The sequence below is a fragment of the Salminus brasiliensis genome, chromosome 3, assembly GCF_030463535.1.
Source record: "Salminus brasiliensis chromosome 3, fSalBra1.hap2, whole genome shotgun sequence".
Classification (NCBI taxonomy): domain Eukaryota; kingdom Metazoa; phylum Chordata; class Actinopteri; order Characiformes; family Bryconidae; genus Salminus; species Salminus brasiliensis.
In genome coordinates this window covers 45,074,307-45,088,366 of record NC_132880.1, presented here as the reverse complement: position 1 = coordinate 45,088,366, position 14,060 = coordinate 45,074,307, and the positions used below count along the sequence as shown (strand labels likewise).

The 14,060-nt window shown below is 42.8% G+C and overlaps 1 protein-coding gene across 4 annotated transcripts in view; it reads left to right on the top strand.

Annotated features, from left to right (window-relative positions):
• The window catches only part of sdk1a (sidekick cell adhesion molecule 1a), a 371,124-nt gene that overhangs the window by 265,170 nt on the left and 91,894 nt on the right, over positions 1-14,060 (top strand). For all 4 annotated transcript variants that reach the window (XM_072676364.1, XM_072676365.1, XM_072676363.1 and 1 more), the window contains 2 exons: positions 4,514-4,661; positions 12,058-12,198. In XM_072676364.1, coding sequence (XP_072532465.1) covers positions 4,514-4,661; positions 12,058-12,198 — 289 coding nt within the window. The remainder of the gene's footprint in view (positions 1-4,513; positions 4,662-12,057; positions 12,199-14,060) is intronic.

The following is a 14,060-nucleotide window of genomic DNA, read 5'->3' as shown; positions in this document are numbered from 1 at the left end:
GAAGGGGGGCCCAAAAAAAATCTACTTTTGACTCCACAGACTATCAGCCAATCAGCACAGACTCAGCCAGACTAAGAATCAGGCCTAAAATCGGCGCACAAATTGCACAGTGTAACCCCAGCTTAACTCAACTGCAGTCTATAAGCCTTTCCAGAGATGATGTGGGTGTGCTGGAGCAGGGAAAACGCGGAAAAGCCTGGTATGGGGGTACTCCAGGATAAGGCCCAGGAGCCACTGCTGCAGTGTAGGCTGAGAGTCGATCCGGGTTAAATAGTGTAGCTGTCTGCCGCGGTGTCGAAATAACAGCGCTGTAAGGAAGAGTGGAGACGCTGCACCCTCCCTCCACCACCACCACTAACACCACCAACACCACAGACGCATAGAGCAGATTGATCTTCTCTGGGTGCAAGTGGACAGTGAGGAATGGGCTGTGGTGAAGGTGCAGATTACTGGTGCATTACTGGAATGGCCCTGGGCAATCCTATCAGAAACCCCCATGTCACAGAGTGGAAAAAGCCAGCAAGGCATCTCTCTCTCTCTTTTTTATTTTCATAATAAAAATAACGTCCAAATGTTTGTGGACACCACTTCTAATGCGTGCATTTAGCTATTGTGCAGATCACACACACACAGCTTGTCTAGTCCCTGTAGAGAAGTACTGCCAAGGATAGGACTCTCTAGAGCAGGTAAACCTGAACCTATTGGCACCATGCTGCCTAATACCAGGCGTGGTCTAGAGGGGTATAAAGCCCCCCAGCATTGAGCTGTGGAGCAGTGGAAGAACTGTGTTCTCTGGAATGATGGATGATGGAGCTCCATCCAGTACTTTTGGGATGAATTGGAGAGTTGGGGATGAGGTTAGGTTAGGTTAATGCTCTTATCACTGGATACAGTAAAATCCTCACAGCAATTCTCCTCCAAAATCTAGCAGACAGCATAAGCCTTCGTCCCTGGACAGTAGAAGCAGAATAAACTCTGTTTTAAATACTCTTGCTTTTAGAAGAAACTATGCATGAGCAGGTGTCCCAATACTTTTGTCCTTGTGGTATATCTTTACTAGCAAACCTCAGTCTGCACAGTACAAGAAATAATCTTTAAAGGCCTTAATTTTATTAATAGTTCAGCATCAGTTTTATGTCCTCCTACAACCCCCCCCCCCCACACACACACACACACACACACCCACTCCCACTGTTTTAATATTCTTTGATCCAAACCTCATGCTGATCAGCACAGCGCAATCTTTTGTATAATTTTTAGAGTAATTTCTCTAAAGAGCCTGATGTTGTGTGATCTGATCATTAAGTATTTATAGCTGCCGGCTTGCATTCTACTGGGGAATCCCAGCTTGAACATGATGTGTGATTAGCGAGGTTGGTTAGAGACCTGTACTGAGTGAATATGACAGCTGCACTAACTAGAGCTACACTAGCTACACTCATAATGAATGGGAATAACTGCGGCATGTGGGCTTTTGCTTGCTTTTGTGTGTGCCTGTAAATAAACCTACAAATCGTTGTTATCATGAAAAACCTTGTATCTCCAAAACGGCAGCTTTACAGGAGAAGGAGGAAAAAAAGCATCTTAGCTTTCAATGGAAATCATTTCTATTGGTCAGTTCATCGTGAAATTCTGATACAATGTTAAAGAACAACAGCCTGATTCACCTTATCTCAAGAAGCCAAACAACTGACATGTAGTAATATGTATGGTCAGTAACCTTCAATGGAAGTCAGTGTAGGGAGATTTTAATCCAAGTCATTTTGGAGCATTTCTATTGGTCAGTTCATCAATTTTGATACAATGTAAAGATCAACCGCCAGATTCACATTATCTCAGGAAGTCACAGGAAGAAACAGACATGCATGATGTAATATGTATGATCAGGGGTGTAAATCTGTGGCATTGATGAGTGGTCAAAATGGGTCAGAACATTGTTAAAATTCAGATTTTGAAATCTTGGATATTTGTGTAGCATCACTGTCCAATGAAAAACGTGTATCTTTAAAATGGTGACTTTACAGGAGAAAGCTAAAATGCCTGTGACTTTCAATGGATGTCAATGTAAAGTAAGATCTTATTCCAAGCAATTTAGAGCATTTCTATTGGTCTGTTCATTCAGATTTTTTTACACAGTGTACAGAAGCAGCTACAGGTTCAAACCATGAAGAAAACTAAAAAACAGACAAAAATGAGGATACTTGCTTTTCATTGGACAGCAGTGATATACTAGTATATTCTTTGCACTGCTTTTAAGGCATGTGTGGGAACTAAAGTCATATTCATCATAAATGCAGCCCAAGTCCAGCCTACAGCAGATTCTGCCAATGAAAAGTAGATTCCACTCCACTGCTGGAGGGCTGGGTGTGTTTGTACAGTAGTGTGAAATTTGTTAAGAAACTCCAGTTGATCCAAGTGATCCTTTCGTTTCTTATTTCCTCAGACTTTAAAGCCATTCAATATCTGCTCAACTTAATTTTTTAATAAACAATAATTCAGTGAATCCATGGTTATGTTACTTAAAATAAAATTGAAAAATAAATTGGCCTACATGTTTGCATATTATTAATTATCATTAATTAAATGTAACATTCTGCAATATCACTATCCAGCATCATTCATTCTTTTCATATTTAATTGAGAATCCAAAATTGGATTATTACGTAATTATTTAAAATAACAACAAAAATAGCTTGTTTTTGGTGCTTTTAATTTTATGATCTGGTCAGTGTAAGAAGCCAAAGAACTTAAAGATTTTCCTTTTTCATTTGTTTGATTTGTGTGATCTGAACGTTATAGACGTTTCTGAGTGTTGCACTTGAGTATGAGAAAGCTTTTGCTAAAGGGGTCTTCGGTTGTAGGAAATACGGCTACATTGCTTGTCGTTGGTGATGTAGAGACTGGGATTTTCTTCCTTTTCAAATGTAAACAAGGACAGAAACGACGCACATGTGTGCGTACATATGTACAATGTACATATGGCGTATTTGTAGACCACAAAACCTGGAAGTCTCCATCTTTAACCCCACAAAAAATGCTTGATTATTGATTATCAAGGCTAGAAAACCTGAATGAAGCTAAGACAGAACATAGAAGACAGAAACATACGGTCAGTGTATGACTGAGTCCAAATTCATGAATGAAAAATAAATAAAAAAATGAAAAGGCAACAATTAATTATTTTATTGCTGACATCTATAACACTATACTATACACAATATACAAAATATACATAATATACATATGGACAAAAGTATTGGGACACATGCTCAGTCCTTGTTTCTTCCTAAAGCAAGGATATTAAAAAAGAGTTGCTTTTGTTGAAATAACCATCTCTCCTGTGCAGGGTGAAAAGGCCTTCTACCATTTTGGAGCATTGCTGTGATAATTTGATTGCATTCAACAACAAGACCGTTAGTGAGGTCAGGATGTTGGGTGATCGCCACCCCAACTCATCAAAAAAAGTATTAGATAGGGCAGCATCCATCATTCCAGAGAACACAGGTCTTCCACTGCTCCTTTAGAGGGCTTTACACCCCTCTAGCCCATGCCTGGCATTATTTGTCTAGCAATAAACTTCTGGTTTTGTGTTTTGCTTTGGATTTTATGCTCCAAAAATAAGAGATGAAGAACGAGCCAGGGACCGAATTTGATTTGGATTTTTAACTTTTTTGATTTGTGTGACCCAGAAGTTTCTGACTTGTTGGCTTCATTCAGTTTTACTTTGGAGTTTCATGGCATTGGATGGAGTTCAGGATGGAGAGTTCCATCTGGGAAGACGATGTGACAGCAGAGCTGTCTAGTTTTGTCTAGACAGCTAAATGCCATATCTAGTTATTGTGTAAAGTGGCTCGTAAATATAGGTGGTTATATAGGTAACTACTAAAGCCGTGGCGGACCCCTTTCCTCACTGGTTACATTTAAAAATAGTACATGGTCCCAGTCTCTACATCACCAATGACAGCAACATAGCCCCTGCAGCAGAAGCCACAGCAAATGTAGCTACATGGCTGTCATCAGTGATGTAGAGACTGGGACCATGTACTATTTTCAGAGGTAAACAGTGGGAGAAGGGGTTTACCACAACAGAAGGGGTCAGTTTTTACCTATAAAATAAGTTACGCATGCCCACCTTACAGAATACAGTTAACTGGATATGACGTTTGGCTGTCTAGACAAAACTATGATACCCAAAGCATCCTGCTGAAGTTCTCAGCTGTCACAACGGCCTCCTTGACAGCTGAGCATTTCTGAATGATGAAACTGTCCAAGTTCAACCACAATCCATTTTTTAATTTTGTCATTTTTTATTTGAGAATCTTTAATAAAAGAGTCTTTATTAAAAAAACTAATTCATAAACAAAAAAGACCCAATAATGGATCTTCTGTCCCTTGTCTGATGTTGGATTTTCAGTATGAATATGAAAAGACTGACCCCACTGAAGACTGAACCCACCTTCAGCTCAATGTATCCTGATGCATTAATGCACCTTCATGTATGATGTCGTTGTAGATTCTCCATGGAGGGTGTATTTGCCGACGGTGGACCCTGCACTGACCGCTGCGGTGGTGACTGGCCTCACCCCGGCCCGCACTTACCAGTTTAGGGTGTGTGCTGTCAACCAGGTGGGCAGAGGACAGTACAGCACTGAGACCAACAGGTAAGGCCTTACCTGTGTTACTGTACACAGTACTGACACAAGCACATAATCCCCTTTACCCGTTATTTCCTTTTTCAGACGACACCCTTCCTCCATGACTCTTAATTTCTTCTAATAGGGAAATGAATTGATCTGGAAGCTGGAAAAAGGACTTTCTGTGAGCTGCGTGGAGTAAATAAGTGGGCTAAGTTGTGGGTATTGACTTGCCGCCTCAGTTCGGGCTTCTGTTCTGATCACGCAGCTGATAAAGACCTGGGACTGAAAAGACTGCATCCAATAATACCAGTGGCTGGCTGTACAGCAGCACCTTGTCTCTTCTCAGTAGCACTAGACCACACAGTGAGGCGCCGAAAGCTCAGATTTCACACACTGATATGCTTTACCGTGTCAGTGTGCTATTCTCATGAGATTGCTTTTTCCATTGTACAGATCAGCACCCGGATCCGCAGCAGCAGCAGCAGCAGCAGCAGCAGTGTGTGGCGTTTTAATGCTCATATACATGCATTTGTCACCGGCTTTTTATGACACAAACATAATAATTAATTACAGTTATGTAGCAGAGGAATAGATTAAAGTAGAATCCGAGTATAAATATTTTGGTATGATAATTAATTTAAAGCTTACATTTGAAAAGCAAGTAAAAAGGCTGTAAATATTGTAAAACAATATTTATTTATATATTGAAAGGTTTATTAAAAATTACATATTGTAAAAGTTTAATTTGTCAAATTCTCAATATATTAGAAATTGTTCAGCAACACTATATTAGCACTATATATATCACAAAATTATAGTTGTTAAAGTAGATGGAAGAAGGAAGATGGGCCTTTTATTATTATTATTATTATTATTATTATTGTATTATTATTATTATTATTACTAATAATAATAATAATAATATGATGATGATGATGATAGTAGTCATTATTATTGTTACTACTGCTACTACTACTACTAATAATAATAATAATAATTACTACTATACCACTATTGACAGTAATACCAATCATAAGCATAATAAGAAAAGCCTACTACTACTAATAATACTAATAATGATGATGATGATGATGATAGTAGTAATTATTATTACTACTACTAATATAATATAATACTAATATAATACTACTACTACTATAATACAATTACTACTACTACTACTAATAATAATAATAATAATAATTACTATACCACTACCGATGATGATGATAATAATAATCATAATCATAATAAGAAAAGCCTACTACTACTACTAATAAAACTACATCTAAACCATTTTAAGAACTAACTAAATTAGCTGTAGCTGTTGCAGGCAGAGTGTAGTTGGTTTGAGATTGAAAGCTCATGATATAAAGATTATTTAACCTGCTGGCATAATACTTTATTTTATTGTATTTGACATGGTGTATTGTATTGTGGTATGTATCATTAATGCTTGGTGTAAACGCATGAGTGTCTCAGTCCTTCTGCACCAGGTCAGGGTCTACAGTTTAAAATGATCCTAATTGGCTAAACAGGCACACTTACAGAAATGCTGATTAATGAGCAAATCTGCAAATCTAAACCGAATAGACTAAACGAACTGGATTTCATTTGCGTTCAGTTAATGAATTACATTCTGTATCGGCAGCTTCAAAGCTGGACCTTCAGTGAGGTGAAGGAGAAGATGTTTTTTCTTTCTCAGCTGAAAGTTTCAATAGAATTCCTCTGCTCGTTTCAATGAGCTACACGTGAGAATTCTCATCACATCGCTACAAGATCTTGTTATTGCCAGTGACAGCTAAGGGTAATCACCAGCAGCTACAGCCGTTTTGCTATCACAGGCCAACCACAGCGCGAGCACCTCCAGCTCATCCAGCTGCACACTTCTCCAGTCTGCTCCATGAAGTCATTGTTTAAACGTGATTTCCCCTGTCAGCCGTGCCACGGCCCCGCAGCTCTGTGGGTGTGTGTTGAGCTCGGCTCTGCCAGCATACATCACAGCATGCAGACAGAGCCCAGGCTGTCCAGGCTCTAAAGTGGCAGGCCTGCACTCACACCTCCTGCTGTAATCAGCACCCCGAGTGGCGCTCCTGCACACAGCCCACAGCTGTGGGTGGCAGACACCTCACGCCCGCCAGCCCCACAGGCCCTTATCAGTGCCAGACATGCTAAAACACGGCACCTCTGCTCTGGGAGTGGGGGAGAGGAAAGTGCTATTATCTTGCGCCCCCAATAGCATCTTCGCACTTTGAAATTAGACCCTCCTGTTCATCTGGATCCGAAGCCTCGTGCCCCGATATAAACAGAGAGTTTAACATGTGCTGTTTTGCCCTGAGCTAAACAGGCCGAGCGCAGCAAAGCAGGAAGCACGGATAGCTTGGTCTGGAAATTTCCGGGGAATGGTACTGCCGTCTGCCGTGCTGGAGTATATGATGTAGCGGGAAAGGCTCTGTTCACTTTGTGTAAATATAGAAAGTGGCTCATGTAAAAGCAAATAGTTGGTTTGAAAGAAGCTAAAATTCACACAGTCTTCCCCCAGAAGACATTTTTGGTGTCTGACGTTTTTTTTTGTTTTTTTTGGCAAAGGATGCTTGAGGCTAATGTAGCCGACATTGTTGAAAAGTAACAGTGTACCTGGCTGGGAACCTCATTGAGAGCATTGACCTCGCTGTACCTGGGTAGGGAGGATGGCCCTCCCTCTCTCCCAGTCACTCGATCAGTGCGATGCTAGCTAGCGTGGGCCTCTGGTCCTCTGGGCTTATGGTCATGGTTCATGTGACTTGGGCGAAGCACAGGCTAGCCCTCAGCGTCCTAGCACTGGTGGCACTGTGTGATGAGGGTGGCTGAAATAGAGGTTGGCGAAAATCTGTGGCCTAAAGGTGAAGTGCGGTGGGCTTGGGACCGGACGTTTGCCAGTTCAGTCACCTGGATCAGCAGGAATTGGGGCAACATTGATGGCTAAGGTGCCCTTAAGCAAGGTACCTTACCCCAGAGGTTTGCCAGTTTAATCCCCTGGACGAGCAGGAGGTGGGGCGACAATGATGCCTGAGGTGCTCCTGAGCAAGGTACCTTACCCCAAAAGTCGCTGGTGTGAGTGGTACAAGTGGATCAGACACAGCAGTGCTGCTGGAGTGTTTAAACACTACCTAGTTGGTCCACCTTGAGCCCCTTGAGCAAGGGCTTACCATACCCCAAATTGCCCCACAGGCACAGAGGTAGCTACCCACCACTCCAGAGCCATGAATAGGTTAAATGTGGAGGCTAAATCCCGCTGTACTACAGTGCTATAGTGACTATAGAGTGTGATTCTAAGCCAAAGTAACAGCTGATATGAAGAGTTTAATTCCAAAACCCTGTTCTTGTTTATTCCCCTGTGAAGCTTGGCTACATTAAAAAGAGGATCCCCCTCAATATAACCCCCAACTTAAACATACAATAACTCCTGCTTAGCCCTATTCTGTTTTTGTCCTGTAATAACAGCAAAATTGGCAATTATGCAGCAGTGAAATATCTTGTGTGTGTGTACGTCCACTCCCAGCTTTTTAATACAATGAAAAAAACACCTGCATTAAAATGGCCTTTTCCGCTAAACCCTTCCTATACGCCAAGCAATGCAGCAATGTGAGCAGCATCATGCAAACCAGCTGTTAGTAACCTGACAAGTAACATGCCTATGTGATTTCTGGCACTGTCTGATATCCTATGATCTACATATATTGTATTTAGTGTCTGTAATAACAGTGTAATAACAGTGTAATGGATTTACTGTTACAGCTTGTGTAATTACATGTGTTACATGTGCACAGGCAAATAACACTCTTCTCAAGGACATAAGACTTTTCTGTCCTGGTCATTTTGCTCCATAGAAAGTAGCTTGTGTTTTAGCTTCTAGACTTAACTTTAACTCCTGAGTTCATTCTTACTCCTGGAAGACATTTTATTGTTAGTTTATTGTTATGAAATATTAACGTCAGGCAGGTTAATACTAGGGCATGAACTAATGAGAACTGTTTAAATATTAATGACCTGCAATAGCTTCTTAACTCTTGCATGACCTCAATTAATGCTTAAGAATCAAACCATCAAACATTTAATAGTCTAATTTTACTGCCGTAGGTTTTTGGGCCATTTTTTGGGCCAAAGCAAACCAGGTCTAAACCCCTTCACACCTTCACACCTGGTCTCCTTGGCTCTAATTTAGATGCCATTGGGCAGACGCCCTTATCTCAAGGGACTTTTTGACAGTTTGCGAACTGAGGAGTAGGCCGACGTAGTATCAGGACTTTTATTTGGTGCCTGAGCAGGAAATCAAACTTCCGCACTAGTGTAAAATGTGCCAAATGCATTTACACTTACATACAAATACACACAATTCAATTATTGAGATTATTTGAGTCAGTGTGTAGCTTTAAATAGTCAGTGTGTAGCTTTTGGTTGGGCAGGAGATGCTCAGATGTCATTACATCAGCCCGTGTACAACCCTGTTATTTTGCCTCAGAGTTGAAACCAGCTGATTTTCCTTTTCTGGAGGGCTCATGAGCTCTGCTCATATTGGCTGGTTTATGTCACTGTGGCAGCCCACAGCTCATAGCATAGCATAGCCTAGCCTAGCCTAGCATAGTGCAACACTGTGATAATAACTTTCTGATGCTATTCCTGAGTCTTAGCGGATAGTTATGCAGTCCTAGCTGGGTCTTTTCAGGGTCCAGTCAGCATGGCGTGCAGTTAGCAAGGGATTGTAGTGGGGCGTGTTAGTGTTAGCTTTTAGCCTAGCATCTACCTATCGTCATCGGGTGCCCTGTGGCTCCTGGAAAGCTCCGGCTGCTGATGGCATTAGAACCAGCGATCCTCGGTTCGTAGTGGCAGCTGGACCACTCTGAGCCCATCAGCTTTTACCCTTATTTTTAAACTCACTTCCATATTCTCCAGAAGTGGCCACTGTGTTTAGCCCTAAATGGCTTTCTCTAGTGGGATGGGTGGATGTAAATTTTGAGGGGTGTGATTATATAACGAGTCAAGACTATTATGTAACAGTTTTGCGAGTTTTGGATTTGGCCTGTTTTACAGCTCTGTTTTATTTACAAGGGTTTTGCTTTTGAAGGAGGAACAACAGTGCTTGAGGTTCACGGTTCGCCAGTTCCGTGTACTGAACGCTCATTATTCAGCGATGCCAAGATAAATACTATTTTCCATTTTAGGGCCCCTTTAATTGCTATGGCTGTTATTGCAGAGTTGAACAATGCTGTGTTCTTTTTTTCTTTTTACATTTAGCTCCATTAGAGAACAGGTGCATGATTAATATGTGAAGTGTTGCGTTTTGGCTCCTGTTTGTTCATCTTGTCGAATTAAACTTCCTTCAGCTGGGGAAATGCTGCGGAGTGTGTGTGTGCTCACTCACTCTAGCTAAAAAAGGCTGGGTCTGGAGTCTGCACCGGATCTTTGTCGAGCTCCCAGCATGCATGATGGCACCATTTCACTGATTAAAAAACAAAGCTAAACCACAACGGCCCCCCCAAAAGGAAGATTGAGATTCTTTAGGTCGATGCTAAGCTCAGCCAGAAGTGAACCTGTAATATTAGAATAATGCAGCGGGCGAGTCGGTGTCAGGCAGCCAGCCCTCAGAGCGGAGTTGCAGCAGCCGAGAGTGCTGGTGGTGGTGTCTTGAAGGAGCCCATCACTCTTCTCCCTGCATGCATACGTCTTCCTGCTTGCTGTCACATCTGTCCTTTCCGGCCTTATTAAGCAGAGGCAACCCGTAAACGCCTGACAAGCCCATAAAAACAGCTCTGCCATAATGAGCCCGCACTCACGTGCTCCTGCTCTTGTTTACCTATCCCTTAGGGCTGTTTTTTTTTGCCCTCAATGAGGGGCGTCAGGCAAAAATTGCCATGTATATTCCCCTTGATAGGGGCTCATCCATTAATAACCAGTGGGCTTTACACACTGGAGATGATTAACTGACTGTGTTTCATAGACTGCCAGCCTCTTGTATGCCATTCCATTAGCCCCTACCCTGCTCAAACCTATATGTGGAGCAGCGGCGTACACAAATTAACAGGCTCCTCTTTATGTCTGTGATGTGGAGAGGCAGATGTTTAATGGCCAGTGGTGCGCTGCGAGTATGTGGAACAAATGTATAAATACAGCATGAAGGGCAGAGCAGGGCCGGGATGGAGACGCTGTTTGAGAGCTGGCTGAGTGGCTCTTCCTTATGGCCACGATTAGGCAGATTTACCGAGCAAGTGTCCGAGAGAGCCTCTGCGATATTGGTTACTGAGGGCATTAATTATGGAATGGACTTCTGGGGGAGAAATAACAAGTAGTGGGAGTTTTAAGAAGACAGTGCCTATAAATCTGAAATAACCCAATGATCCCATTAAAATTTAATGCAGATTTAACTGTCCATTAGCATGAAATGCATAGGGCAGAATGAACCCGTGGACATTATGAAGCATCCAGCTCTGATTCATTTTTAAATTCTATTAATTAAAACAAGCCACATCGTTTAGCTACAGCCCCCCCCCCCCCCCCCCCCCCACTGATTTCAGTGTAATTAAGTTTGTTTGCAGTCCTTCACATGCGAGTTGATGCCATGCTTCTGGAGCCACGGCATTTATGTCAACAAAGGTCCAGGATGGAAACCAGTTAAAAGACTGCAGTTAAGGCTCCGAGGCTTCTACTTAAGACCGTGGTCGGCTCTCGGTGCAAGCTGGGGCGAGTGTCATTATGGGGCGCGTTACTAGACAGAAAAGGCTACAGCTTTTAACTTGCCTTGGTCTCCAGCAGAGCCTGTAATGTGAGGGGAAGTGAGCTCCACAGGCTCCTGAAAGCAATGAAGTGGCCCTCGCTCCGGCGTAAACAGCTCTAGCTCTGATGACGGATGGATGGAAGCCCTGCGTCGGATTATTCCGTGTTTGCAAATGCTTGTGCCGCATGTAGCTGTAACAAAAGAGAAATGAAGAACAGAAGGCAGACCTGTGCTGATAATTCCCTGAAATAGGCGGCAGATCTAGGCCAGGATCCGCAAAAAAACAAAGAGCTGCTGCATAAACAGTGACCCTGTGGGTCAGGGGGCCCCAGGGTGCTTCCAGTGAAGGAAGCTCTTCCAGGAAGCAGAGAGGGCTTTGAGTGCTTTTGATGAAGTGGGCGGATGTGTCGCGGCGAGCCAGATTGGGAAATGGACTTCTGACCAGAGGGTTACACTTTCTCAACTCTCCAGAAATATTGCTGTTATGCCCTGAAGCGAGTGAGCCGACTCGGATTCAGACGGAAAATATTGAGCAGTGAATCAATTATATAAGACTGCGCTTGCGTCTTTGTGTGTGTGTGTGTGTGTGTGTGGAGATCGTTTGAACGGTACGCACTGAAGCTGCCACTACTACTTATGTTCTCCTGTGTTCTCTTGTCGTCCCTGCAGGTTGATGCTGCGCGAGGAGCCACCCAGCGCTCCACCCAAGAACATAGTGGCCAGCGGCCGCACCAATCAGTCCATAATGGTGCAGTGGCAGCCTCCTCCTGAGCCCCAGCTCAATGGCGTACTCAGAGGTTACGTCCTCAGGTAGGACTTGATGGGGGGACTGATGCTAGATAATGTAATTAAGTGTGTATAAATGTGTATATAGTCTTAAGGGTTCCAAGGAATGCATTTCATGAGTATTTTAAGCTGTTCTTTGGTGTATAAATATTAAGTATGTGACTTGTGGTTGGTGTGGCGCAACAGATAACACCACTACCTGTCACACACACGCCATGTGGGAGACTGGGGTTCAATTCCCGGTCTGGGTAGGCTGCGCTACACCAATAGGAGTCCTTGGGCAAGACTCCTAACACTACATTGGCCCCTTCTCTGTAATACGAGTGCCCTTGTAAGTTGCTCTGGATAACAGCGTCAGCGAAATGCCATAAATGTAAATGTATAAATGTGAAAAATACCCAGATACAGGTTTGCAAGTTATTTTGCTTCAGATGTAAAAAAAAAAAAGCTGATTTTCCTTTATTGGAGAGCTCATTGGGAAAAAGAATTAAGCTCTGCTTTTACTGGCTGGCTTGCCACAACAGTCTGGCTTAGAGCCACATAGCCTAACCTAGCCAAGCTTAGCATAGCATAGCTTCTGACGCTGTAACGAGACTTTTTGTAATTATTAAGTCTTACGGGATAGTGTTGCTGTCCTCTCTGAGTCTTCTTGTGTCCAGTAGGCACGTACGTGTGCAGTAAGCGAGCTGAAAGGATTGTAGAATGGTCTGGCAGAGCTAGCTTTTAGCCTAGCACCTGCTTCACTCGCTTTACTGGCTTCCCCAGACACTTACAGTGGCGCTTCCTCCAGCCACCCTGTCAGCTAACGTTAGCTTTAAGCCTTTTTCCGTAGTCACTTCCCCCCAAAAAAGGAAAAGAAATATTGTTGTTGTTGTTGTTATTATTATTATTATTATTATTATTGTTGTATTATTGTAAGTTTAACCAGTTATAGCCAGTTTAACAGTTAGACCCAAAAATAATATTAATCAGAAACAGTGGTTGGCTGAGCAATAGGGTTAGGTGGCTGTGCAGGTGTGTGTATATAGTAATGTGTATAATTGTGTGTGTGTGTGTGTGCTTATAGCATTTTGAGCTTCACCTTCACATTCTCTAGAAGTTTATTTATCTGGACATATGCACATTATGTCAAGACTGTTATGTAACAGTTTTGAGGTTGTCACGATTTGTCACGAGACATAGGCAGACGTACTCGCAGGATAATATTTTAATACAAGACAAGAAAACAGAAACCTAACAAGCACAAAGTTTAGCAAAATAAAGAACACAAGACTCACATAAACAGGCCGAATCAACAAACTGTGAACTGGCATGAACACAAACGCAGGAATAGGACCATTTGCGCACATACATGCACAAGACCAGACAAGGGATGACTAAAACAAAGGGGTACTTATACAGACGCTAACAAGGGAACCACAAGGAACACCTGGGACTAACAATGGGGGGTTCTGAGGTTCTGAGGTTCATAGTGTTGGCGCTGGTACAAGTGCATCAGACACAGCAGTGCTGCTGGAGTGTTTAAACCCCTCAGCATCACATCTGGACTGAGAACAGTCCACAAACTAGAATTATCCAGCCAGCAGTGTCCTGTGGGCAGCAGCCCTGTCCTGTGAGCACTGTTGAAGGACTGGAGGATGTCCAACACCAACAAACTGTGCAGCAGCAGATCAGAGCTTCTGTCTCAGGCTTTACATCTACAAGGTGGAGCATTTTGGTGGAAGGGTCTAATAGGGTGGACAGACTCATGTTGTGCTGTGGCTGATCCACTCGTACCACCAGCGCAACACACACTACTGACACACATTCGCCACGACCCTGTCAGTCACTGCAGCCACTACAGTGCTGAGAATGACCCACCACCCATTACTACCTACCTGCTCTGT